This window comes from Onychostoma macrolepis, chromosome 14, assembly GCF_012432095.1.
Source record: "Onychostoma macrolepis isolate SWU-2019 chromosome 14, ASM1243209v1, whole genome shotgun sequence".
Taxonomy (NCBI): Eukaryota; Metazoa; Chordata; class Actinopteri; order Cypriniformes; family Cyprinidae; genus Onychostoma; species Onychostoma macrolepis.
Genome location: NC_081168.1, coordinates 5,237,755 through 5,264,918, shown reverse-complemented (window position 1 = coordinate 5,264,918; position 27,164 = coordinate 5,237,755). Strand labels below are relative to the sequence as shown.

Below are 27,164 nucleotides of genomic sequence, written 5' to 3'. Positions count from 1 at the left end.
ATAATGGGTAACAGATGTTGATCTGTAGTTATTGATAAAATGAGGGTCACACTATGTCCAATTCTCACTATTAACTATATTAACTACCACATTTGACTCAATAAACTCCTAATTTGCTGCTTATTAATGGATATTAGGGTGGTTGTTAAATTCAGGATTATTAATATGGTCATGCAGAATAAGGCATTATTATGTATGTGCTTTATAAGTATTAACAAACAGGCAATATGCTATAATATGCATGCTAGTTAATAGTGAGAATTGGTCCTTAAAATAAAATGTTACCAAAATGAGTTACTGCAATAATTTAGTAAAATATACCTAATAATTCTTGTACCAAATATATGGGAATTGTGCTTCTAATGCTTAAAAAAAAAATTTTTTTTTAATCTGAGGTCATGGAAAGTGTCTGGTATTGCCAAATCTTAGTCAAGCGTTTGATTTATAGAGGAACATTCAAATATCACAAAGATTGTATTTTCCATGAAATTGGTGACATTTAATTGTTAGTATTCTCATAAAAGAGTTCAGTGTCTCACAACTTCATAAAAACCCAGCTTCAGCTTTTAGTTATTCAGGAAAATGGCCCTCAAAACCTTTTTTATAAGTCTCAGCCATTTCCCAAATACATAATCAAACCCATATCATCAGACATCATGATGACAATAATACCTTTTTTTTTCCATTTACCTAAAGGGAACAAATAATTGCTACAAATAAAACCGATATTTGACGGATTTGGACATAAAGAGAGAGATTATCTTGAAGGAAATGACAGGCATCTCCATGACAAGGTTACTTCAGAGGTGTCCAGTTGAAAGCATGGATAATAAGATTACTCTTAAAGTCAAATCTCCCCAGAAGACACTTTTGATTGACTGATCCTCAGCCAGGCCTACATGCTTGCTCTCATAACCAAACATAATCCTGTTTTACTCAAACCGTTCCTTAACCACACCTGAAGACTCAAGTCAACACCCAAAACCTAGTCATTTTACCATAAATATATTATGATACCTAATTTGACCACTAACAATCTTGATAATGATGCCTCTGTGTTCATTTTTGCACACAGGGATTCTGTATAAACACAACATCTCTTAAACACTTAAGCACACATGAGCGAAATTAATCAAAATGCAAGACTTTTTATGCTATCTGTTAGTGATGGAAAACATGCCATAACACTACCAAATTCCATTTTAGCATTAAATAAAATAGACAGTTCTATACAGCAGCAGTAATGTAATTCAGTACAATTGTTACGTTTCATTTCTGGATGATCTATTTTAAAAACAGGCCCAAAAAACAAATTATACTTTATTCAGTGCATAAAAATTGTTATTAAAACACAAAGAGCCAAAGAATAAAAAAATCAGGGTAAGAACAGATTTATTTTGTTATGAACTTTATAGAACTGTACATGCCTTTAATAAATGCCTGTAAAGAGGAGTGAAAATCTGCAGTGAAACGCTTTAGATTGTCAGAACATCATGTGCTGTATCTATACTGCCCTCTACTGTTACAGTCCAACTCAACAAACTGCCTTCATCCTTCTTTCGGATAATGCTCCTCAAACACTGAGAAATATGAGAACGATTCAAATAGTCTATATAAATAAATTAATAAATATAATACACTGTATACATATAAAAGATGAAGTCAAATGCATCCATACAGTAGTCATTTAATCAGTCTGCAGTCCAGGAATATCAATGTAAATGTTTTCACTGCTAATAAGTCCACCGATTATGTATTACAGACTGCACATGCTTTGCTTTCCATGCATTTCTTACTGTTATACTAAACATGTATTGTTACTGAGCCAAGAAATGTATTTTTAAAAACGGTTACGAAAAGGAACTGAAATGTAATTTCATCTTTAGGTACAAATAATACAACAAAAAAAATATAATAACGATAAAAAAAAAGGTTTTTTTAATTTTTTTTAAATGTTGAGAGGTCGGTCAGTTTTAGTGTAACAAGTCAACGACTGCACATGCCAAAACAGTTTTACCCAATTTATACAAAACAATTATAGCACAGATTCACAGATTTTAATTTCAGTGACTGCTTTGGCACAAAACTTCACGTTAACAAACTGATCGATTTAATACTGGATTCTTACTAGCCAATTTCAAACAGACACACGTGGCAATTTAATAACAGCAATTTCAAGTTCCGAAGCAAGTTGCTCTTGAGATTGATCTAGTTTCTAAGCTCAGGTGATGTTCTCGTGCTGCTCTTCAGACTCTGGTTTCTTGCAGAACATTGTGGAGAGTTCCTGTAACAGCAGTTCCTGTTGGGGGCTACATGATCTGTGGGACCTGTGCCTACCTGGGACGTGCAGGGAGTCCTCCTGGCCCAGAGTGTCTATTGATTCTCCAGAGGATAAGAGAACGTGCACTGGGTTTGAGCCAACCATGCGATCCAGGGAGGCGGCCTTCCTCTGTCCGAGGCTGACGGGCCGTGCTGGCACCTCCTGTGTCTCTGCGTGAGCGCTGGACAGGAAACTAGTTTCCAAAGATTTGAGCACCTGCAGACCGAAGTCGCCCACCTCCTCATACAAAGGCTCGGGGCTTTCAATGTGCTCCTCAAACGAGTCCTGCTGCACCTTCATGGGCTGAGCAGGAAAACAAAAAAGACAATGGAAAGGCATACCAGGAGGTCAAAAAGATATCTGTAGTGGATTTCAGATTACAACACTTAATTACACTGGCCTAAGTCTTTAAACCAATAAGCCATCCATTACAGTAACCTCCCCACAGTTATGAAACAGTTTTGAAAAAAAGACTGAATTTAAATTAAAACAACATTAATATCACAAGAAACCCAGTATTCAATAAATAAATCTAGTGATAATAATCATATTAACCTTTATCACAAATAATGTAATTTGAACCTTGATAATAATAATAATATTAATAGTTATATTGTTAATTTATTATTATTATCATCATTATTACTATATTGTGTTATAATAATAATAATAATAGTTGTAGTAAACAATCATTATTATTATTGTTGTTTTATGACATTACATGTTTATGCAACAATATATAACAAGAATAATATAGTGAATATACTATTATATAAATCTTATATTACACACACTATTATGATGATGATGATTATTATTATTATTATTATTATTATATTGTTGTTGTTATACAATAATAATAATTTTAGATAATACCATAACTATATTGTCTTTATTATTATTAAATAATTATTTTTAATTATCCTAATTCATTATTAACTATAAATGAGTCATAATTATAGTGAATATACTATTATAAGAACCTTATAATAATTAATAATAATCATTTGATTATTTATTATTGTTGTTGTTGTAGTATGGCATTACATTTTTATTAACTACAAAAAAATTAGCTATAATAAAATAATGAATAATAATGCTATTTCATTTCACTTTAAAATTACATACAAATAAATAATAACAATAAATGTTATAAATATTGTGTTAAATAAATAAATACTATCAGCTATTTCACAACAGCGTCGAATGTATAGCTCAACCAATCAGACCAACCTATAATGCCATGTGTTTATAAAATACAAGTAAGCTTATGAGCTTGTATCCTTGCGTACACAAATGTGTGCGTCCAAAGCAAATCAGTCTCCTGAACTAAGATCATAAAAACTACATCTCATCCATACAAGTGTTAGGTTTCGAACACACTCGTGACTATTATCTCATGAAAATACCTAATCTACTAGATACCTGATTAGATGTTCTACCATTATGCTAACAAAAGTAGTATTTGCAGTTAGTGGGACATGCACAGAAAGGGATTGCTCCTCTACAATGTTCAAAACAAATTACTTCCTTTTCCGAGTTGAAACTTTTGTCTCGGTATCAGAGCGACAACATCAAGATAATTGGCGAATACATTGAGGACAAAAGCATGAAGCCCGCAGACAATTTGCTTGCGAAAGCTTTTGGGCCGGGACACACCAGAAGCTGCAGCATTTTCCCAAAACACAAGAGGTGAAGCGAGCTCCCTGCCCTCCCTCAAGGCTACAGTTGCAGAACAATGCAGTAGAAGCATTCTTCCTCCAAATGCATCCTGTCATATCAGGAAACCCTGGTTCCCAACAGGAATGGGGGGGAAGGACCGAGGAAGTCAAAGGGAATTCCTCAATTAAGTATAGGCTCTTTTGTAAAGCACACCCTTACATTTTTGAGCGTTTGTTAGACCCAGAAGTCATCTGATACTTTCCAAACCTCCTACTTTTACATTTTGACCAGCCACTATAATCAGAGTAATTGTGACTGATTATGTTGAAAAAATGGCAACAAAACTTGTATGCAAAGGTGTGAAACTGAACATTAAGTTGGGTAATAGCTCACCCAAAAATGAAAATTTGTTGAAAATGTACTCTGTACATTTAATCTAAGATGTAGATGAGTTTGTTTCTTCATCAGAACAGATTTGGAGAAATGTAGCATTGCATTACTTGCTCACCAATGGATCCTCCGCAGTGAATGGGTGCCGTCAGAATGAGAGTCCAAAAATCTGATAAAAACATCTCAATAATCCACAAGTAATCCACACCACTCCAGTCCATCAATTAATGTCTTGTGAAGTGAAAAGCTGAGTGTTTGTAATAAACAAATCCATAAATAGTTTTTTCACATGAAACCATCACTTCTATACCAGTCCATAATCCATAATAACGCTTCTTCCAGTGGTGCTTGATCTGTGCATATTTCCCGCCTTATTCAGACAAGACATCTTTTTCACTGGAGAACGCAATATTATGGATAGGTAATGATTTGAAGTTAAAAATGTTATTACAAACACGCAGCTTTTTGCTTCAAAAGATGTTAATTGATGGACTGGAGTGGTGTGGATTACTTGTGGATTATTGTGATGTTTTATCAGCTGTTTGGACTCTCATTCTGACGGCACCCATTCACTGCAGAGCATCCATTGGTGAGCAAGTGATGCTACATTTCTCCAGATCAGTTCTGATGAAGAGACAAACTCATCTACATCTTGCATGGACTGAGGGTGAGTAAATATTTAGCAAATACTCTTTTTCGGGTTAACTATTCTTTTAAAGTAAATGCATTGGATTAATCTGCAGATAAAAAGAAATACTTACAAAGAACATTGAGAGAGCCCTTCTCGTGTGGAGCTTTCTCTGCAAAAATACACAGACAACAAGTTAAATCTCAAAGCAAAGTCCAAGTGAGCGTTACATGCACTGAACCACTAGAGGACGCCACAGTGTTGTACCAGAGTCTGATTGGCGGAGAGCATGGTGGAGTTGGTATTGCTCTCCTCTCCTCTGATGGGCACGAGCGGCATGGTGCCAAACTTCTGCTTGGAAATGTCAGAGGAAGAGTGCCGTCTCATCACAGGTGGGCGCAAATCATCATTCTGAGGGAGGACGTTAATGTTAATTTACAGCTCTGAAATGTCAATAAACATTCAGATTTGTTCAATTTAAAATGTGCTGTACCTGTGCTTTTAGTAAATTAGTCATCCAGTCCCATAATTCAGTCTCACAGGAACAGCTGAGGTACCTGTGCAGTCAAGGAGAGTGATTACTGTTCACTAAGTAGCTATAAATAGACACTTTCTATAAAGCTTGTATAAAGCATTGTAAAGAAATATAAAATGCTTTTAAATGTATTCATACTCATGTCCTATAATACGCATTATTGTTTAATAATTATTTACTTTTACAAGGTACCTTTAAAGAGTATAATGCATAATAACACTCACATATAACATGTTGTATGAAACGGACATATATATACATACACATACACAAATATACATACACATATACACATACACACGCATATATATATATATATATACACAGTCATGGCCAAAAATATCGGCACCCTTGGTAAAAAATGATCAAAGAAGGCTGTGAAAATTAATCTGCATTGTTAATCCTTTTGATCTTTTTTTTTTTTTAATCACAAAAATCTAACCTTTCATTGGATAATAATTTAAAATGGGGGAAAATATAATTATGAAATAAATGTTTTTATTTAAACACATATACATACATATACATATAAAGGGGTAATAAATATATATATATATATATATATTGGGGCTGCAAGATTTTGTTTTTGAAAAGTCTCTTATGAAGTATCTTAATTCCTGTTCTATTCCATGTACACATATAAGTATAACACATATAAATACCACTTACAATTGCTGTTTATCCAGCATCACTGTTAATCCCCATCTGCAAGTAAACACACTTGTTATTTAAAGTTATATCAAGTTCACTGATGTAAAGAAGCTTATTGTGGAACGTGCATCTCACTTTGTTGGTGGTTTTAACTTCTTTCTGATCCCCATGTAAATCTTCAAGGTTTTCAGTTGCCACTCTTTCTCAGGTTTGTTGCTCTGTGATGCAGAAAAGCTGCTTTTAGTTTTGCCTTTCAGTTCAGTGTTGTCTTATTTACACAGAAACCTCTAACGTGCCTTAATGTAGAAGGTGATTATGAACCATACACATACTTTTTTGTCTTTCATCAGGATTAATCTGTGGTCTTTAATTTGGAAAGATCGCTCCTGGAATTTGTTTCCTTGCAAGAGCTTGGGCGGCTCTTCCCGACACTTCAGCACTCCAGACTTCACTATCTCACTCTTATAGGCTGCAGCCCACAACACACAGATACAACAGATACAAGGTCAAAAACCCAACAACAATACAGCTGTATCATTTTGTACAAAATATACAGTTGGTGTTTTTCATGAGACAAAAATGGTTTTAGAGTTGTAGTAATAAATCAATGTGGCATACTGTATTTTCTTATCTTTTTTCTCATTCTTGTATACTCTACTGTTCCCAAGTTTGGAGGGTTTTTTTTGTTTGTTTTTTTACAAATGAACAGAAGGTGATGGTAAAGACATTTAAAATGTTGCAAAAGATTTCTATTTTCAAATAAATGTTGATCTTTTGAATTATTCATTAAATAATCATGAGGGGGAAAAATCCTGTTTTCAACATTGATAATAAGAAATGTTTCTTGACCAGAAAAACAGCATATTAGAATGATTTCTGAAGGATCACGTGACACTAAAGACTGGAGTAATGATGCTGAAAATTCAGCTTTGATCACAAGAATAAATTAATTTTTAAAATGCATTCAAATAGAAAACCTTTGTTTGAAATTTTAATAACATTTCACAATATTACTGTATTTTTGGTCAAATACATGCAGACTTGGCACAAAACTTCCTTCTTTAAAAAACAAACCAAAAAATCTTTTGAACAGTACTGTAATTTTGGTGCATTTGTTTTTTTACCTCTTTTTTTAGTGGAGAGACTACAGTATATGGAATATTTATTCTTATAAAAATGTTTTTGTGACAATGCAGTACCACTGAAGTGAAAAATGGCTTCAAATATTCAACACACCTTTATATTCTCTAAAAGTCAGTTTATCTGTTGAAATGAATATGCTTTCACCTGTGAAAATGTCTATAGCTTCTCCTCTAGGCACCTTCTTCACCACCAGATACGCTGAGCTGGGATCGGCCATTTTACACCACTGTAGCGCTTGTTCCAGAACCTTCTCTTTAGGGTGAAGAGGTCGCTCTGCGGAAATTACATGCTGCGTTTATCTATTGTTTCTCTCAGCCTTAAAAAACATTGTTTCCACTGCAGTGTCTGATTAACTTCAGTAGTGACTGAAGTGAAATTGTGTTTGAATTAATTAGTTTGCTTTTCGTTTTTACCAAGCTCTCCTTCCTCGATGGCCTCAAAGGTCATCCACACATCTTTTTCTCCCGCAGGAATATTTCTCATATACAGCACCTGATTGGTCAGCTCCTCAGCACACATCATGGGAGACACCTGTGAGAAAGCCACACCAGAAGTTTGCATTAATGATTTGAATCTGCCACCATGTGGCAATGTTGTGCAACAGCAACTCTCCGTCAAACATAAAAAGATGAAATACAGTAGGAAATACAGGAAATTGAATTTATATTTGAAAAAAAAAATCATATTTTAATCATTATATATATATATATATATATATATATATATATATATATATATATATATATATATATATATATATATATATATATTATATTATATTATTATTATTATATTATATTATATTATATTATATTATATTATATTATATTATATTATATTTTATTTTTATATGATCTACTTACTTTCAGAGTGATGCAGCAGTCTGGTATCTTTTCTTCTAGATAAACTTCAATAATCAAGTCCCCTGCCTGCGAGAGCTGCAATAAACACAAACAATATTAAAATATGATACTATTAACAAATAAAATATTAATAACACTAAAACTTTTATTAAAAATTATTATTAAATACATAAATAAATAAATGCAAAAATAAAAACTTTTTTAGTCTACCTGTGTGTCTCTCCAAGTGGTTATCAAACTGATTTCCAGTTCAATCTGAGTTTGATGCTCTTCATCAATCTGATCAAACACAAAAAGAAAATGTTTAAAAAGCATCAAAATTATTCAAATTTACATAAAACTACATTCCACAAAAAAAAAGTATACAATGGTACTCCCATATTTTTTGTACCATTTTAATATCATAGTATTCAATGATTTGCATGGTATTCAGAATTAAATAAGTTGCATAGTACATGGTATCTCCAAATACTGTATTATCGTATCATCACCTGATATCATAACTTCACCATGATGCCACCACAGCACTGTTTTTGCTATAATATCATGTTAGGAAGTTATTCACTTACATCAAATATATACAGGTAGTTATCGATGAGGTCTTCTATGATTTTGACCTCATGTTCCCCTTTCCCATCAGTCTGAAACAGGCTGGGAGCGAACAGCAGGGACAGGTTCTTGGTGCACATCTGATTGAGATCAGCACACTTCTGCACCCTAAGAGAGAGGAAGAGAAAGCCATGTGAGAGCTGCTATAAATGAACGAAGACCAGACGTGGCTGAATCAGAATCAGATTGAAGACTCACCTGTAGAGATGACTGATGAGCGCTGCTAAAGTCGTTCTGTTGACCCGAGGTAAACCTCGAATCAGCTCTTTGTATCGGTCCAAACGCTGTGGCTTTTGAGGTATCTCTGCATAATAGTATGAAAAATCACTGAGACAACTTTAACTAGCCAAAATCCAATGTTTGTTGTCAGTTATATAAATAGTCTGGGTTGTTTTCAACTTCATGTTTATGCTTGTAAAATCCAGTTTTTGTTATATACATTAAATAATATACGTGCAGTGTGAAACTTACTGTATTATTGTTAAACCACTTAAATTCCTCAGTACAAATAATTGAAAAAAGCTTGCTACTTGACCTGTAAAACGTCTAATTTGTCTTTTTCATGTGGAAGGATATCTGGTTGTGATACCAATATACTTTCAAAAATGATAATACAATTAGGACGGCCCAATTTTGATTTGGATTATAATTTTATCATTTTTGTTTTTGGAAAGGATGCATTAAATTGATCAAAAATAACAGTAAAGACTTTTATAATGTTACATAATATTTGTAGCATTATATTGTAACATTATGCGTGACACTGACGACTGGAGTAATGATGCTGAAAACCATCACAGAAATAAATGACATTTTCAAATATATTCAAATAGAAAACAGTTATTTTAAATTCTAATAATATTTTTGATCAAGTAAATGCAGCCTTGGTGAGCAGAAGAGCCTTCTTTCAAAAACATTTCAAAAACCCAAAACATTTGAATAGCAGTGTATGTTCTATCAAAATTATTGTTTGCAATCGTAAGCATGCCCTAGATGCATTTCATAGACATTATGCAGAAAATAACCCACAATATTTAATTAAACTGCATATAAACATTCAAAGCAAGTGTACTGTACTAACTGGCAGCTTCCTTCCAGAAGGGGTGGAGATCAGCCATGAATATGGGATCATCAATCTCCCGAAAGAATCTTTTCAGTACATCCGTCACGTCCTCTATGAAGTTATCTCCAATACGGAGTTTCACATTGCGGGCGTCCTTACGAAACTCCTCCATCAAAAGCTTGATTCTTGACTTTGCACCGTTTTTCCTGTATATACCCTCATGGCCCAGACCTGCGTAAGAGAGATTCAATCATTCAGACTGCAGTGTTAATGTTATAGATTTAGGCAGGGTGGACTGTCTTCAATACAAAGCACAGGGAAATGAGAGGTCTGTGTTCTCACCATACTGAGTTATAAAGGCAATGCAGCTGTCAACGATGATGGGGATGTCATTTCTGCTGAGCTGCTGGTCTTTCAGGGTGTTCCCTTTCCCTCCTGCTGCCTTCTGAATGTCTGCGTACCACAGGGAGAAATCGGTCCTGCCCATGCCCTGCAGATGCAGAGTCCTGCAGACAGAGTCATTATATTTTGATGAAAAATTAATGGGACTTTTTCTGCGTTGTAATAACATGCAATCATTTGCAATAAGAGAGGGAGATGTATTATGCTAAAATTATGTAAAATTTGCTAAAATTTAAAAAAATCACAACCAGGCCAAGATGTAGATGAGTTTGTTTCTTCATCTGAGAAATGTAGCATTGCATCACTTGCTCACCAATGGATCATCTGCAGTGAATGGGTGCCGTCAGAATGAGAGTCCAAACATCTGATAAAAACATCACAATAATTCACAACACTCCAGTCCATCAGTTAATGTCTTGAGTAGTGAAAAACTGCATGTTTGTAAGAAACAAATCCATTATTAAGGTGTTTTATCTTTAAACTGTTACTTCTGGTCAAAATATGAGTCCATAATCTATAATAACACTCCCTCCAGTAAAAAAAAAGTATATCCCGTTGTCCTCTCACATCAACATACACTGCCATATTTGTTTAGAAATGTTTTAGACTGTTTTCAGTTGTAAATGGTGCTTGATCTGTGCATATTTGTCTCCTGATTCAGATGAGATCACTATTTCACTGGAGGAAAAAAAAAAAATTATGGATTTTAGCGAAATGGTTTGAAATTAAAAACGTCTTAATAATCGATTTGCTTCTTACAAACACAGCTTTTCACTTCACAAGATGTTAATTGATGGACTGGAGTGGTGTGGATTACTTGTGGATTATTGTGATGTTTTAATCAGCTGTTTGGACTCTCATTCTGACGGCACCCATTCACTGCAAAGGATCCATTGGTGAGCAAGTGATGTAATGCTACATTTCTCAGAAGAAGAAACAAAGTCATCTACGTCTTGGCCTGAGGGCGAGTACATATTTAGCTAATTTTAATTTATGGGTGAATTATTCCTTTGAGAAAGTAAAGAGTTTTAATTTTGGCTTCAACATGTGTATTTATAGAAGTCAAAGACCCACCTTCCTTTCTCAACAAGAACCAGGATGTCCTTCTTCTCATGGTTCTCTGTTTCGGATGCAATGCCTTGATTTTTAACCCAAGACAAAGACAGGTAAGTACATAGCTCATTTATTAATCCCCGAGGGTAAATTTAGCAGCACTATTTTCTCTGAAATATCAGTTTCACAGTGATTGAGCTAACAGACTCACTGAGCTCCTGTAGGCGTTTCAAGTTTATAATATCCTCTGCGGCTCCATCATTTCCAGGGCATATGAACAGGTTGGACTTCTGCAGAACAAAGAAGCCTTCTTTCCACTGCTGTGGGTCTAGCATGGCCTTGTAGCGCAGGACGCCCACTCGCTCGAACTCTCGCGCCAGCAGGCAGTGACAGCTGAGAGGGGTGGTGGCCTGCCAGACATCAAAACTGAGGTGAGATCTAATGCACTGATGTGTCAAGCTATTTCCTGTGTACATAGAGCACAGCTCGACTGATTAATATTTACCTTCCCTATTGCTCGTGCCCAACTGTGCAACGCATCTGTAGTCTCCAAGCCAAACTGGATCAGTTTATCAGATGTTAGGTAAAGTTCAAAAGTGTATCGAAATCTGAAGGGAACAACAAAGAACCATACTGTTATAATGTTATGATTATGATACTATGACATTTCTAAATCTGATTATGTCTCGAAGGATGTTGTGTTATGCAGTGGCACCCACTTGTCAATAAAGCCGCTGTTGTTGCTGGAGTCTGGCCTGCTAACTCCTAAACAGATGATGTCTTTAACATCGATCTTCATACTGGGCTCATGACATCTGTCAGACTCATAGAAGAGAATAGACTTCTCCACCGAACACCAGTACTTTTGAAAATCTGCTGAATAAATCAAATCAAAAAGGTAATATAAAAAAAACAATTATTTTTTCTGTAGATGTTTCATATCAGATGTCAAATCTGCATTTATTTGATAAAAATACAGTAAAAAAAAAAAAATAGTAATATCACAGTAAAAATAGTAATATTGTAAAATGTTATTACAATTTAAAATAAATGTTTTCTATTTAAATACATTTTAAAATGAAATTTATTCCTGTGATGCAAAGTTGAATTTTCAGCATCATTACTCCAGTCTTCAGTGTCACATGATCCTTCAGAAATCATTCTTATATGCCGATTTGCTGCTCAAGAAACATTTCTTATTATCAATGTTGAAAACAGTTTTGCTGCTTAATAATTTATGGAAACCATAATACATTTTTCAGGATTATTTGAAGAATATAAAGATTAAAGGACAGCATTTATTAGAAATAGTAAAAACTTTTATAATGTTATGAAAGATTTCTGTCACCTTTGATAAACTGAATGCATCTTTGTTTAATTAAAATTAATTTCTTTGAAACAAATCTAACTGAACCCAAACTTTTGATGCAATCATTATTTTTATTTTATTTTTTCATTTAATGCTATTTTATTTAATTTCATACTTGCACAATCAGATGAGCAGTGTTGGGGAAAGTTACTTTTAAAAGTAATGCATTACATTATTGCATTATTCCATAAAAAAGTAACTAATTTTGATACTTTGTTACTTTTTAAGGAAAGTAATGTAATGTATTATGTTACTTTTGCATTACATTTTGTCACCTGGGCTGGGCTTGGTTATTTGTTTTTAATAATGTAGGCAACTGTAAAGGCCCTTTTACACCAAAAGTGAAATGAATAAGCCACAGACTGAAAGAAGCATCTCTGCACCTCTCTCCTAATTTCTCTCAACATGGGGACAGGAGAAATGTCAGTGAATAAATGGGAAAACAAGTAAATTTATAATTTTATTAATTTTATTTTATTAAAAAGTAATGCATCACTTTACTAGTTACTTGAAAAAAAGTAATCGGATTACGTAACGTGTGTTACTTGTAATGCGTTACCCCCAACACTACTGATGAGTATGAAGTACAGTGACATGGCACTGAATAGCTTTATTTTTACTGAAGAGGTACAGTCTGCTCCTAAATCACTGCCAAGGCTTGTTTATAGCACATAGTCGCCTACCGTCTCTGGTTCTGCGGGATAATGTCCCTTTGTTCAAGGAGCTTGACTTGTAGAGGTAGCCGGAGTACAGGATGGGCTGCATGATCTCATCATAGACACAGGAATCTGAATCCAGAGAATTACAGTGAGATACTTCACACCTCTTGTATTTCACTTATGGATGACATATATTACAATTTCCATATGCTAAAGGTGAAGTATGCAATTGTATTGATGTTACAGTATAGAGAATCAAAGAACGTAGAAAAACATACATTAAAAAAAATATTATTCACCATGTTCAAGATGGAGAATTTTAAGAGAACTGTGAATTAGTTTATTTTTTCCAGTTCTGACTAGGTGCCTTTTAAATTTCAAACTTCACCTTTAAGGAACATTGCTGTAGTGAAGTACTGGAGCGTACTGAACTACTAACATACCTGCAGACTGTGTGTATGAGTAATGCGGAGATACACGCTTATCGTTTCCATTAGCGCCAGCGAGTCGAGCGGCCTCAGCCTCCGCAAAAATCTGAGTGACCGTTTTTAGCAGGTTCTGCTCAGTCACAGCGGTGCACAGCGCCTGCAGGGAGACCACATACACACTCTTCAACAAATGCACCGCTAATAGCATATTTAGCCAGCGGACTTTCAAAGCTTCTTCTAAAAATCCCTCTATTTTTTGCAGTCCTTTTATTAGTGCTCTTCATTATTTACAATTCACAACACAGCCATCGGCTTATTCTGGGGTTCACAGGTAGTCTGGATGCACAAATGATAGCCTTGGGAAAGTCCTGAGAAAGAATAATACATCCTAATCTTGGCTTGACCGCTGGCATAATACTTAGATGGCTCTATCTATATTAAGACAGGATGTCCTCACTGCCCCAGTGGGGACTGATCTAAAAGTTTTCTTTTGAAGCAAAGCTATTACACGGAGAAATGTCCACTGCAATAGTTCACTGCGGTTCTTATTTGAGGAAGTATTCAGGGTATTTCAAAATTAAGTGTGTTGCAGAAGAGGAAAGGGAAATGCATTTATTGTGCAAAAGTGTTGAAGTTATGTGGCTCTGAAGACAACCGTGTAAAATATTCATCGTTAAATGCAAAAGGCCTATATACATCTGCACAAGGTTTACACAAAGGCTTCAGTCAGTGCTAATTGCTAACAGCAATATAAAGTTTCCATTTTGTTGAACAATGAATTCCCTTGATTTTCCATGGCCTCTTACTGTTCATGACCACTGAGCATTACTAAGAATAATGCATATTTGCCATACAAATTTCCATAACTTAAAGGTTTTAAATTCATTTAAAAAAGTATTATTTTTATTATTATTATTGTATATTAAAAACAAAATAATAACAATAGTAATAATAACAACAATAGTAGAAGTAATTACAATAGTAATTATTATTATTATTAACTTATTTTATTGTGCATTTAAAACAAAAATAGTAATAGTGTTATTATTGTTGTAGTAAATTAGTAGTAGTAGTAGTAGTAATATTAATATTATTTTTACATTATTATTATTATTATTATTATTATTAACTTAATTATTTTGTATTTAAAACAAAATAACAATAGTAGTAGTAGTAATAACAGCAATAGTAGTATTACTAATAGTATTATTATTGTTATTATTATTATTATTTACAACTTATATAACTTACTATATTAACTTAATTTAACTACATTATTATTATTATTATTATTAATAACTAATAGAATTATTATTTAATGTGTTTTACATATTATTATTTTACTACACCAAGGGCAGATTAAATTGTTTGTGGATCAAAGACAATTTTATCTCATTTACATACATTTTCCAGGCCAGAAAAATCGATATTCTGTTGCTTTGTTTTTTGTTGTTGTTGGGTTTTTTTTACTGAGGTTTAAAAATAAACGCAGTGAAATTAAAATAAAATCTGACATTGTAGAAGCCATGTCCAACACTTCTGACTGTACTTTTAAGACTATGAATAATCTTAAATAATTGATGAATAATCTTAATCTTACTGACTGGTAAACAAGTTACCATTGGTTTGCATGATCTCTCCCCTGTGGCTTATCCTTTACCTTAAGAAGCTCCTCTTGGGTACTAAAACTGGGATGAGGGTGGCGATATCTGCCTTCTCTGTATTTGTGGGTGATGAACTCTCTCCGCTGCTCTGGGGAGGCGTCACAGTCAAGCTCCTCAGTCACAGGAAGTCCCGCCGCCCAAAATTCATTGGCTCTATCATTGCCAAGCATTATGAAGAGCTAGAACACACAAAGATAAGGCCTAATTTGTGAACCTTGTGGTAAAATCACTGGGGATATCAGGAACCCTGATAATTGGAACAAAAAAGATCTTTTCACAAAAAGACCTGTAAAAAACCCCTCAGAACCCACGGCAACCCCTACCTGAACGATCTCATTGCTCCACACGCTGGTGTCTAGTTTCAGACTCTGCACTTTCGACACCATTGTGCCGAGACCTCGATGCTGGCCTGCAGGCAGACAGAACAAAAGAGGCACCACATCACTCTCCACGCACCATTCATTCTGTTTGTCCCACAAAGACTTCCTGATAAGGTGCCTCTGAGCCACTTTTATCTGTAGTATACGGCACGGAGGACCTCACACGAACTCTCAAATGAGCTTAGAAACTCTTAGCACCATCTGTATCAACCTTAACAATGCACTGCCCTTCCCCTGTTTGGAAAAGGCGAAACATCTCACACCAACTGTTTTGATGAATATATTATAGCTTAATTCAGCAGAATTCACAAGTTTACATGATAAAAGTCATCGAGATGATAAGTCACCGCCACACACCTGCGCAGTTCTTGCAGATGACCACACAGAGATTGATGGATGCCCAGTCCGGATTGATGGCTTTGCAGTCTGCGCAGATCTTGTTGGACCTGTTGGACCAGATCTTCTCCGCCACCTCATAATCAGATAGTGTTTCCGCTATAGATTCCTGCAGGGCCTCCATCCAGTCCCGTTTCTCTCGCTCCGACTCCGCCGTAAAGCTGCAAGAATGCACACAACCCTCTTAATGCTCTGCCATCATGGATCCTATTAATTGTCTCCAGTCTGGCATGGTTACTTAGCGGGAACAGACCTCTGTTTGACTTCAATGCTTTCTTTAAGGGTGCGGTTAAATTTAAATGATGAAACTGACTTTATTTCAATAATGTCTATGTATGTGTGTGTATTACAGAATATACACTAGCGCTCAAACGTTTGGGGTCAGTAAGAATTTTTTCAAATAAAAAATACTTTTATTCAGCAAGGACACATTAAATTGATCAAAAGTAACTGTAAAGACATTTATAATGTTACAAAAGATTTCAAAGGTCAAATAAACGCTGTTCTTTTGAACTTTCTGTTCATCAAAGAATGCTGAAAAAACTGCCCTAGTGAAATATATACTACAAATACATTTCCATATTTATGGGCTTAATAAAAATACCCTGCAACTGTACTTTTAGTATACTAAACTGGTAAACTTAAATTCTGCTCAATTGAAACAATTAATTTTGTGCTTAATGCATTTTAATTGTGCCGCAGTAGTGCTGAGGTCCAGCTAAAGATATACTCAAGTACGTTTGATTGTATATACTTCACACACACTTTAAATATCTTGTATTTAAAGACTGATATTATACAGAGATCATAAAATCTTTATTAAGAGTGATATTAAAACACATTTTAGGCATAATATTAAGAAATGTGCATTGTGCAAAAAATAAATAAAGTTTAATTATAATTTTATATCAGTAAGTTTTAAGTGATATGTCAATAAATATGTTAATGCGTTTGAAGTATACTTGGTATGAAATAAATGTATTTAAATCAATTATAGCACAGGTTTTTTTTTTTTCACTAGTGTGTATCAGGGTTGCCACAAAAATATTAAGCTGCACAGCAGTTTTCATAATTGATTATAATAAAAAATGTTTCTTGAGCACCAGTAATAGCTGCAGAAAATTCAGCTTAGCCATCACAGGAATTAACAAAATATTAAAATACAAAGCAGTCATTTTTAATTATTTCACAATATTACTGTTTTACTCCATATTTGATCAGTTAAAAAGGTATACGAGAGAATTTTTTCTAAAAAAATCTTTTTTTAGAATTTTATTCAATTAACAATTTATTCAATTTACTTGACATTTAAAATTGTGTATGATAACAGGACTTGTTTTTAGAGAATATGAATTTTAGAGAAGAAGATTTTTCTTGCTTCGATTCCAGACAAATCAACAAATCACTGATTAAACTACATATTTGGAGAGCTGGAAATGACTTAAAAGGGTACACACGTGCAAGCTACTTAACAGAAGCATAGCGTGACTTGAACGGTTTACCTGAAGGTTTTATAAGGTGTAATGAGATCAAAGCTCTTGCCCTTCCCATCACGAATTGTAGCACCTCTGGCCTCAATTACAGTAATTCCAATTCCATTTTTAAAGCACTGCAGAACACATATCACAAAGGGTCAGCCTTAAACCAAGAATTAGTATGACGCAAATGATTTAAGGCTATTTTTGAATGAATTGCACATATGCTATAGGAAGTTCAAAATACTTCAATAGCGAAAGTTTCAAAAGAGTTTCAAAAAACTCAAACTGCATCACAGTGAGAGATGAAAGAGGCAAAGCAAATCATTGGCACTAAATCTAGAGAAGTATGGCTATAACACGATTAACTATAAAGTGATTAACTAATCACCTGCTCACTCTTGTACAACCAGATCTGCTCCATTATAATGGCCGTGTAGATCTTTGACTTGGTTCCTTTGAGCTCCAGGAAGCCGCTCTTTTGGCAGTGACTGCCGGGGCCAAAACGTGGGCGGCCGAAAACCAGCTGTTCTTTGACCCGCTCCTGCAACGTGCTGCACCATTTGCTCCTCTGAACTATGAAAAGAAATAAATCAGGATCGTAAGGATTCTTTTGACCTAGTAAAATTTTAAACAAGTAGTAAAACACTTTTCTAAACAATATTTTGTAATATTGTGCCATAATATATGTTTTTAGATGGCAGGTTGTGTCGATACTAAATCATTTGCCAACATATTGAGATTTTTGGTCATGGGTTTGGATTCCAAGGGAATGCATGAACTTATAACCTGAATGCAATGTAAAGTCGCTTTGGATAAAAACGCTGCGCTTACCATCATTATCAGCTCGGAAGACAAATGTCCTGTGGCTTGTGACAACCTCAAATTTATTGTCTTTGGCTACGCGGGCCATCTGTATGGCAGCTAAGGGAATCACACCTTTGGGATAAGCATCCTGGGAGAAAGAGACCATTTGTGTTAGGAATAGCAGTGTAGCAGCATATGTGAAGGGAATGTGGGAATTGTCTTCAGGCAGCCTGAAATGATTAAAGCGGTCATATATCACGATGAATCGGTTGATTGTGCTATGAAAACATGCTGCACTGTAACTTTGGGAACACAAAACATCCTGCCCAGCCCAAAAAGAACATTTATTGAAACTAACTTGTAAACTTTAAATGACTAAACAGTGTAACATAGCATTTCTCAGAGCAGCTGTGCTGAAAGGTTCAACACACATGCATTTGGTTTTCGATCAGCACCATCTATTGTTCTGGCAATTTGCTTTTCATTCAGCTCAATGAATATTGGTTTCACTCTTCCATTCATCAACAATTCATCTATTCAGTGTTGTTCACCTGTTTAACACACTATTCAATGTTGACAATATGGCAGTAAACTTTTGCCCACACACATACAAATTCAGGATTTATGTCAAAGCAGTTCAGAGAGAGGGTGAAAAAACTACACTGGCATTCAAATGTTTGGGGTCAATAAGATATTAATACTTTTATTCAACAAAGAAGCATTACACTGATCAAAAGTGACAGCAAAAACATTTAACTCAATTGAAGATTTCGATTTTAAATAAATGCTATTCTTTTGGACTTTTCATAAAAGAATCCTGAAAAGCATCACAGTTTCCACAAAAATATTAAGCAACATAACTGCATTATTGATAATACTGTGCAGAAAATCATCATATTAAAATGATTTCTGAAGGATCATGAAAATTCAGATTTGCATCACAGGTATAAGTTACGTTTTAAACTACATTCAAATGAAAACAGTTATTTTAAATTGGAACAATATTTCACAATATTGCTGTTTTTTCTGTATTTTTGATTAAATAAATGCAGCCTAAGTGAGCATAAGAGAATTCTGTCAAAAACATCGTACTGACTCCAAACTTTTGAACAGCATTGTACATTATGATTGTTAAATTGCAAAAAACTAAATAAATAAATGATATGAAATGAGTGATAAATGTGTGATAATCATAAAACATCAGGATGGCATTGAGTTGTTCACATGCAATCATACCTTTTCACTACCATAGTACATCAAGTTCTTCCCATCAAACTTCACATATCGTTTCTGGAACACATAGTTTCTATAACAGAGGAACAAAGGTGACATCAGAGAGAAACGACTACACTACAAAGGTCGCATCTAATATTGTGCTGTCTGAAATTATTCAAGGAGGAAATGAATCTAGACACTGGAAGACGTCAAGCAGAGGACAGGAACAACCAGCAGGAGACACAACATGTGAAGTAATGACAAACCGGCCGGAGAGGACAGACAGGGAGCAGAAGCAGCCATTGAGGAGCATGCAGGAGACGCAGAGATGAGAGGAGAGCAGCAGTCCCGACGGGGCGTACCCTTGAGGAGAGAGCTTGTCCAGCCAGCCGCTGAGGATGGGTGCCACCCGCTCGGACAGCGAGGTGAAGCTGGCGTAGGGAGAGATGATGTGGTCCTCATCCGCTTCGTTGAAGCCGAGGTTATGAGGGAGGGAGAACGAGTGAGAGGCCGGAGACGGTTCACCCACAGTGCAGTAGCCTGGAGAATCAAGACGCTTGAGCCACGAGTGATTGTGCTGCCTGTGAGAAGACGAAGTTAAAAATATAAACTGTACAGTAATATTACTACATGAAAAAAAATCAGTTTCGTGTTCCAGTAAAATGATGGAAATCTCCTGTAAAGAAGTAAAATAATAAAAAGCAAAAATGCATTTTTCAGTAAGTTTTTTTGGGGGGGTTCTTGTATTAAACGAATAGTTCACCCAAAAATTTTAATTCTGTCATTAATTACTCACCCTCATGTCACTTTTGGGTGAACTATCCCTTTAAGCATAACTGAACATTTTTTGAGATTTATTAAGATATTATGTTATGATTATGTTAAAAACATAGCAAAACTGTCAGTGGCCAAAAAAAAATACAATAAATTAATTTAATTTAATTTAATATAATATAATATAATATAATATAATATAATATAATATAATATAATATAATATAATATAATATAATATAATATAATATAATATAATATAATATAATAATTATGGTAACACTTTAGAATAGGGAACACTTATTAACTATTAACTACGACTTTTCCCTCAATAAATTCCTAATTTGCTGCTTATTAATAGTTAGGTAGTTGTTAATTGGGTAGGATTAGGGATGTAGAATAAGGTCATGTAGAATAAGGCATTAATATGTGCTTAATTACTACTAATAAATGGCTAATATTCCAGTAATATGCATGCTAATTACCAACTAGTTAAGAGACCCTAAAATAAAGTGTTACCATAATTATTATTATTAAGCAAAATTAACAGTTTTGATTAAATATTTTCTAAAAATGTAATTTTTTTTATTATTGTTGTTGTTGTGAAATAAACCATTCAAGAAACATTTTCTAAAATATCATCATTACTATTATTATTATTATTATTTCTTTTTTTGTAGTTGTTACTACAATTTTAATTAATTAATTTCAGAGATGAAGATAATGATGGCAGAATGTGCTTCATCACTGCTTGCACAAGCTTCACAATGTGCTGTTGTAGCGCTTCATTATGCTATCATGAAACTGTCTATGACAGCTGGTTGGAAGCGATGTTTTTTTTGTTTATAAGGTTTAAAATGTTAGGCTAATCCATAAGGCTATGGTTGTATGAATTATTATCGTGTTCATTTTGCATGGATTTTTAAGTGTCGCTTTGAGGGTTTCATCCACTTGCATTGTATCTCTGCCAATCCAAAGATGGACTGCTTTTCTAAAAATTTTTACTTGTGTTCATCTGAGGAAAGAAAGTCATACACATCTGGGGCAGCATGAGGGTGAGCGAATGATGACAAAATTTTCACTTTCGGGTGAAGTAAACACATTGACTCTCTTTATCCTATTGCTTTAGGTGTCACTATGCGATTAACAGCTGGATATAACGCTGTGGGCAAACCAAACATTCCTGCAGTCAATTTGAACTCTCATGGAAACACTTGGACTTACCCATGTTCTCTTTGTTTATCTTCTTTATTTGCAGTCTTTTCCTCACTTTTGGTCCTCTCAACCTAAACACATTCAAACATAAATAAATTCCACCTATAGGAGTACATAAAGCGAGACAACACTTTGTTTTAGAGAGAATTTTTACTGAAGTATCCCACCTCTGAATGCTGATAATGTCGTCTGCTGTGGAAAACAGTTTCACAGTACGGGTTGATCATTTCATCTTCATCCTCAGCAGATGCTGTGTCGCCTGAACAGAAAATAGCAGCATTACATAAATTCACAAGATCAAATTAATTATTAAAATACTAAAAATCAAACTCAAGTCTTCTTTAGCCATATGACAGCATAGTGTGCAAAGTACATTAAAGCCAATGTTTAATGAAAATCTTCCTATCCAGCAAAGCTCTCAAATAACAACATAAAAAGGCAGTAGGTAGATAAAGGATGGCAAGTTTTTAGCGCATTTCACTACTGTTCAAAAGTTTGGGGTTGGATAAGATTTTGTATGTTTTTGAAAGAAGTCTCTTATGACCTCTTATGAGTAATTTCGCTAAAAATTATTACAATTTTAAATAACTGTTCTGTTTGAATATATTGAAAATGTAATTTATTCCTGTGCTGCAAAGCTGAATTTTCAGCATCATTCTTCAGTGTTAGTCCTTCAGAAATCATTCTAATATGATATTTTATTATCATTGTCGGGACGCTAGGAACATGTCCCTACCAAAATCCAGCGACTACAATTTTGATCAAACAATTAAATATGTGTGTATGTACCAGTGTTGTTGTAATTTCAGCCACATCTGAAATATGTCATACCACTGATATTACCTGAGAAGTTAAAGTAAATACTCTAGAAAACCATGCGCTTTCAAGGATGCACAATTAATAAATGTGCGGAGTAAGAACATATAAGGAGCCGTTTAAAACATACGTGCACAGTTCAGCTGAATGATATGGTTTACCCTCTTTAACTTTATATTATAATGATTTGTGTTCATCTGCTTCTCCCATTTGCTCTTTTTACATTGACTATCTCTCTATATAGACTAATAAATTCAGATACAACAATCATTTTATTACAATATACACTAAATTTAACATTCACTTCAATGGTATGAGATCCATTAAAGTAATATATTTAATAAAAAAGTAATATATTTAAAATACAGTTATTTCATACTAAGTATAGTTCAAATCCATTAACATATTTACTGACATATAACTCGAGACTTACTGATATAAAAATTATAATTAAACTTTACTTGGCATATTACATATTTTCTTAATATTAAATCCAAAATGTGTTTTAATGTCACTTTTGATAAGGATTGTATGATCTTTGAATAATATCAGACTTTAAATGCAAAATATTTAAAGTGTACCTGAAATATACTTGCAACAGTTCCACTTTAGCACAATAAAATATACTAAGTATATCTTTAATTGTACTTTAGCACTACTTCTGCACAATTAAAGCGTATTAAGTACAAAATTAGCAGACTTTAAGTATACCAGTTTAGTATACTAAAAGTACAATTGCAGGACATTTTATTAAGTACATAAATATAAAAATATATTTGTAAAAAACTTGAACCGTCACCAACTGAATTGCGGTGGTCAAACTATTTAAAATATAGTGAATTAAGCTATAAACTCCATCATAAAGCACAATGTTTCCATCTAACATGTATTTTGAGGTGAAGCTCTCATTTTAATGGAGTGTTTACACTGGTTAGCAGTAAACTTATCTTCGGAATGGAAATATGGATATTTTATTTGTAAACATCATACTTTTTTTCGCCTATTTCAGTTAATGTCATTAAACTAGCGAGCTAAGCCAGTAGTAGTACTGACATGGCTGAAGACACAGACAAACCGATTCAACTGAGTGAGTCATATTATGCTGGAACCGCTCCGATTGATTCAAACACGTGACTTCGGTCAATCATTGCTTGTAATGATTTTAAAAAGCACGTATAGTCAGATATACTGTAGTTATGGGTGAGCTTTTTGGATTGTGTATAGTGAATCATTTGATTCAGATCAGGACTTCAAAGCGTGTACAGCGAATCATTTGATTTCGATCGGGGCTTTGGAGTGGGTTCGCGAATCATTCGATTTAGATCGTAAATTCGCATATCGCAAATCATTTGATTCAGATCTGGACTTCGGAGCGGGTTTGTGAATCTTTTGATTCAGATCGGAATTTTGGAGCGCGGATCACATTTTGTCTTAGATCAGAACTTTGAATTGTGTTCGTGAATCTTTTTATTCAGAGCGGGTTTGCGAATCATTTGATTTAGATCGGAACTTTGCATATCACGAGTCATTTAATTCAGATCGGGACTTTGGAGCGAGTTTGTAAATCTTTTGTAATAATAAATATCTATATTCATCATGTGTCCTATTAAGGTGAAAAAGCATGGTTACTATAGTTTAGCCATGGTATTTGTAGTAAAACTGTGGTTATACAAAAAAAAAAAAAAATGGTTACTACACTTTTACTGTTGTGCTGCTAAATATTTTTATGGAAATTAAATCATGATCTACTTTTTTAGGATTCTTATAGAAGATAAAGTAAAAAAAAAAAAAACAGCATTTCTTTGAAACATTATAAATATCTTTACCGCCACTTTTGATAAAAAATGGTAGTGAATGGTAGTGAATGGTAAGCTCTAACCATCAAAATTAAAAGAAATAAACATTTGAAATATATCAGTCTGTGTGTAATGAATAAATATAATATACAAGTTTCACTTTTTGAATGGAATTAGTGAAATAAATCAACTTTTTGATGATATTCTACTTATATGACCAGCACCTGTATATATACACTCTCATCTGCTCTTCACATGAATACTATATATTGTACAGCTTTATTCACTTTCATCGAACAGAAAATTGTACATTATCTATTCACTGGAAGAAAGAAAGTCATAAATATTAAGTACAACTTTAGGGTGAGTAAATAACATTTTCCACAACGAAGTTTGAAATAAGGGTCAGTAATAAACCTACCAGATGTTCTTTTAGGTGTTTCAGTTGAGTTGGACTTTTCTAAAGTGCTATAGGAGGAGAAACTATAGTTAGCCATATAGAGATCAACAAAACTTTGCCACAGTCGTAAGAATCACAATACAACACAGTTTACCTATGATTTTCAGTAGATGGGCTGACCTCCTGACGTGGAGGCGGAACGGGTACAGAGCGACTCCAAAACACACGTGGAGTGCCTGGTAAAGTGCCACAGTAGATTTCATTAGAGACCATCTCTATCCCTGAGCAGGGTGGACTTGGAGGTGAACCGGGTGTGTTAGTGAAGGGAGAACACTGATAACTCGACGGGGAGTCAGGAGGGGTGCAGAGGGGTGGGGTGCTCAGACGCTCCTGGTCCGACATTCTCCTGAATGTGGATGGGGGAATTCCTCGATTTAACCTAGGGGGCACTGGGGGTAACGGATCACTAGTCTCTGGGGCCGAAGTGGTATTACTCACACCTGGTTCACAAGGCCCCTTTTTTGATTCAGTAGATGTTTCAACAGTCTCTTTACTGGAGGATGAACCTTTTAAAAGCAGGTCCTGAGATGACTTTTGGCGAGGTTGCACTTCATGTTGTGTTGGTAAAGAAATTCTCTCTGCTCTTAGTCTGTGGAAGACAGTTCTTGGTTTTGGTACCGGCTTTACAACACTGGCGCTCCGCTCTGAGAACGAGCGCTTCACTTGTGCACAAAGATTCGGGGCCGAGCTGTTACGCAAGGCTTCTAAGGAGGTGCCAGGATGTCTTGAAGGAGAATGAGGCTCCGCTTTGGCAGGGGTCACCTCGTGAATAGCAGACTCTGAGTTACAGCGATCTAGCAAGGGCTCTTTCCTTTGATGTTGACAGATCAGCTGAATGTGCTCGACCAGTTTGAGGATACGCTTCCTGTGGCCGGTGGCGGTGACTCCCACCCTGTTCAGAGCCACATTGTCCACATGACAGAAGTCTCGGGCGAGGAGAAAGCCTGCCTGACGGAAGTGGTCCAGATACCTCTCGAGGTGGATGGAAGCCAACAGGTCCTCTGCATCTGAGCATGGACCGATTGTTGCCATAGTGTGCATGGGTGCTCATTAGGCTGCATGCAAAACAGCAGCAATTCCAGCCAAGAGCAGAAGACGACACCAGTCCTTCATCTGAGGAGACAAGCAAAGAAAATAGGCTTCATTGCAAAATTGAAATACCTCTTTAAATGGATAGTTCACAAAATAGTTGATAGGCCATTGACTTCCATAGTATTTTTTTTCCATAGTCAATGGCAACCATCAACTGTTTGGTTACCAATAATATTCAAAATATCTTATTTTGCCTTCAACAAAAGAAAGAAACTCATATAGTGTTGGAACAACTTGAGGGCGAGTAAATGACGAAAGAATTTTAATTTTACTATCACTAATCCACCAATAATTTGATCTACCCTCAGTCCAGCACATAAATAATACATTATATTATACAAACAAAGACTAGGCCTAATTGAAGTATGTAAAAAACACTCAATCATAAACAGTGAACACTCATCAGAAATTGCTGCAATACAAATGGTTAATGTGGACCATAACCCACAACTGTATTGAAAAAATATAATGAAAATGTCCCTGATACTCGCTTAATGTCATAAATTTAAAGGTTTGACAGAATAACAGAAAAGATCCTTGATGTTAATATTGCACTGTGACATTTACTTTTTTTTATTTCATTAATACCATAAGGAGATTGATTTAAAAAAAAAAAAAGAAGTAGAAGAAGAAGAAAATGTATATTTATAAACATATATCCTGCAAGGAAAATAGCTTATTATTTTACATTGAAAATATATTTGAGGTACGGAGATATTTTTGTGTGTGTGTGTGTGTGTGTGTGTGTGTGTGTGTTTTGTTTCTTGTTCTTTGTTATATGCAAATATATGTGTACATGTGCACAGTTAAAATGTAATTAAAATAATGGAGAAGAAATAATAAAGATTACAGTAGATTTTTACATAATTAAAAATTAATAATAGTAAACAACAATAATTTGCCTAAAGTCTTGCGCCATGTTTTTTTTTTTTTTTTTTTGCATATTTATTTAGTGTTCATCCTGGTGATCGTGTCATACGTTGTTGGAATTTCCCGTTTATGCGTTGCACAATTACCAATAAAAAAACTATATATTATTATATAACAATAATATTATCCATATTATTTTCACTATGCATTTTAATAATAATAATAATAATACAATTATTACACAAAATTTGTGCCTGAATGCAAAGACAACCAGTAATTTAAATCTTACAAAATAACTAATGCCCACCTTTGTAAATCTGACAAACAAAAGACAGGGCTGATAGTTGCAGGGAGGTTAATGGTCTTTTATGACAGAGAGCATTTTTCATCCGCCTGAGACTGAATCACCCTGACATTTGCAGATGATGA

General features: G+C 34.5%; 1 protein-coding gene across 2 annotated transcripts in view; it reads right to left on the bottom strand.

The window, feature by feature from the left end:
- Nucleotides 1-1,375: 1,375 nt before the first annotated feature.
- arap3 (ArfGAP with RhoGAP domain, ankyrin repeat and PH domain 3) overlaps nt 1,376-27,164 on the bottom strand; it is a 32,524-nt gene continuing 6,735 nt past the window's right edge. Inside the window, exons 2-34 of one of the 2 annotated variants that reach the window (XM_058798430.1) lie at nt 24,868-25,886; nt 24,735-24,781; nt 21,869-21,960; nt 21,711-21,772; nt 20,075-20,293; nt 19,734-19,803; nt 18,525-18,645; nt 18,082-18,266; nt 17,718-17,824; nt 16,177-16,376; nt 15,763-15,848; nt 15,436-15,618; nt 13,791-13,932; nt 13,372-13,476; nt 12,039-12,195; nt 11,825-11,927; nt 11,531-11,729; nt 11,341-11,404; nt 10,207-10,370; nt 9,883-10,095; nt 9,000-9,105; nt 8,762-8,909; nt 8,403-8,471; nt 8,193-8,267; nt 7,743-7,860; nt 7,474-7,602; nt 6,519-6,655; nt 6,322-6,404; nt 6,205-6,240; nt 5,494-5,557; nt 5,268-5,411; nt 5,134-5,172; nt 1,376-2,623 (exon numbers count right to left, since the gene is read on the bottom strand). In XM_058798430.1, coding sequence (XP_058654413.1) covers nt 2,222-2,623; nt 5,134-5,172; nt 5,268-5,411; nt 5,494-5,557; nt 6,205-6,240; nt 6,322-6,404; nt 6,519-6,655; nt 7,474-7,602; nt 7,743-7,860; nt 8,193-8,267; nt 8,403-8,471; nt 8,762-8,909; nt 9,000-9,105; nt 9,883-10,095; nt 10,207-10,370; nt 11,341-11,404; nt 11,531-11,729; nt 11,825-11,927; nt 12,039-12,195; nt 13,372-13,476; nt 13,791-13,932; nt 15,436-15,618; nt 15,763-15,848; nt 16,177-16,376; nt 17,718-17,824; nt 18,082-18,266; nt 18,525-18,645; nt 19,734-19,803; nt 20,075-20,293; nt 21,711-21,772; nt 21,869-21,960; nt 24,735-24,781; nt 24,868-25,814 — 5,016 coding nt within the window. In that variant the 5' untranslated portion in view covers nt 25,815-25,886 and the 3' untranslated portion in view covers nt 1,376-2,221. The remainder of the gene's footprint in view (nt 2,624-5,133; nt 5,173-5,267; nt 5,412-5,493; nt 5,558-6,204; nt 6,241-6,321; nt 6,405-6,518; nt 6,656-7,473; nt 7,603-7,742; nt 7,861-8,192; nt 8,268-8,402; nt 8,472-8,761; nt 8,910-8,999; nt 9,106-9,882; nt 10,096-10,206; nt 10,371-11,340; nt 11,405-11,530; nt 11,730-11,824; nt 11,928-12,038; nt 12,196-13,371; nt 13,477-13,790; nt 13,933-15,435; nt 15,619-15,762; nt 15,849-16,176; nt 16,377-17,717; nt 17,825-18,081; nt 18,267-18,524; nt 18,646-19,733; nt 19,804-20,074; nt 20,294-21,710; nt 21,773-21,868; nt 21,961-24,734; nt 24,782-24,867; nt 25,887-27,164) is intronic. The other variant, XM_058798431.1, reaches the window with a different exon arrangement.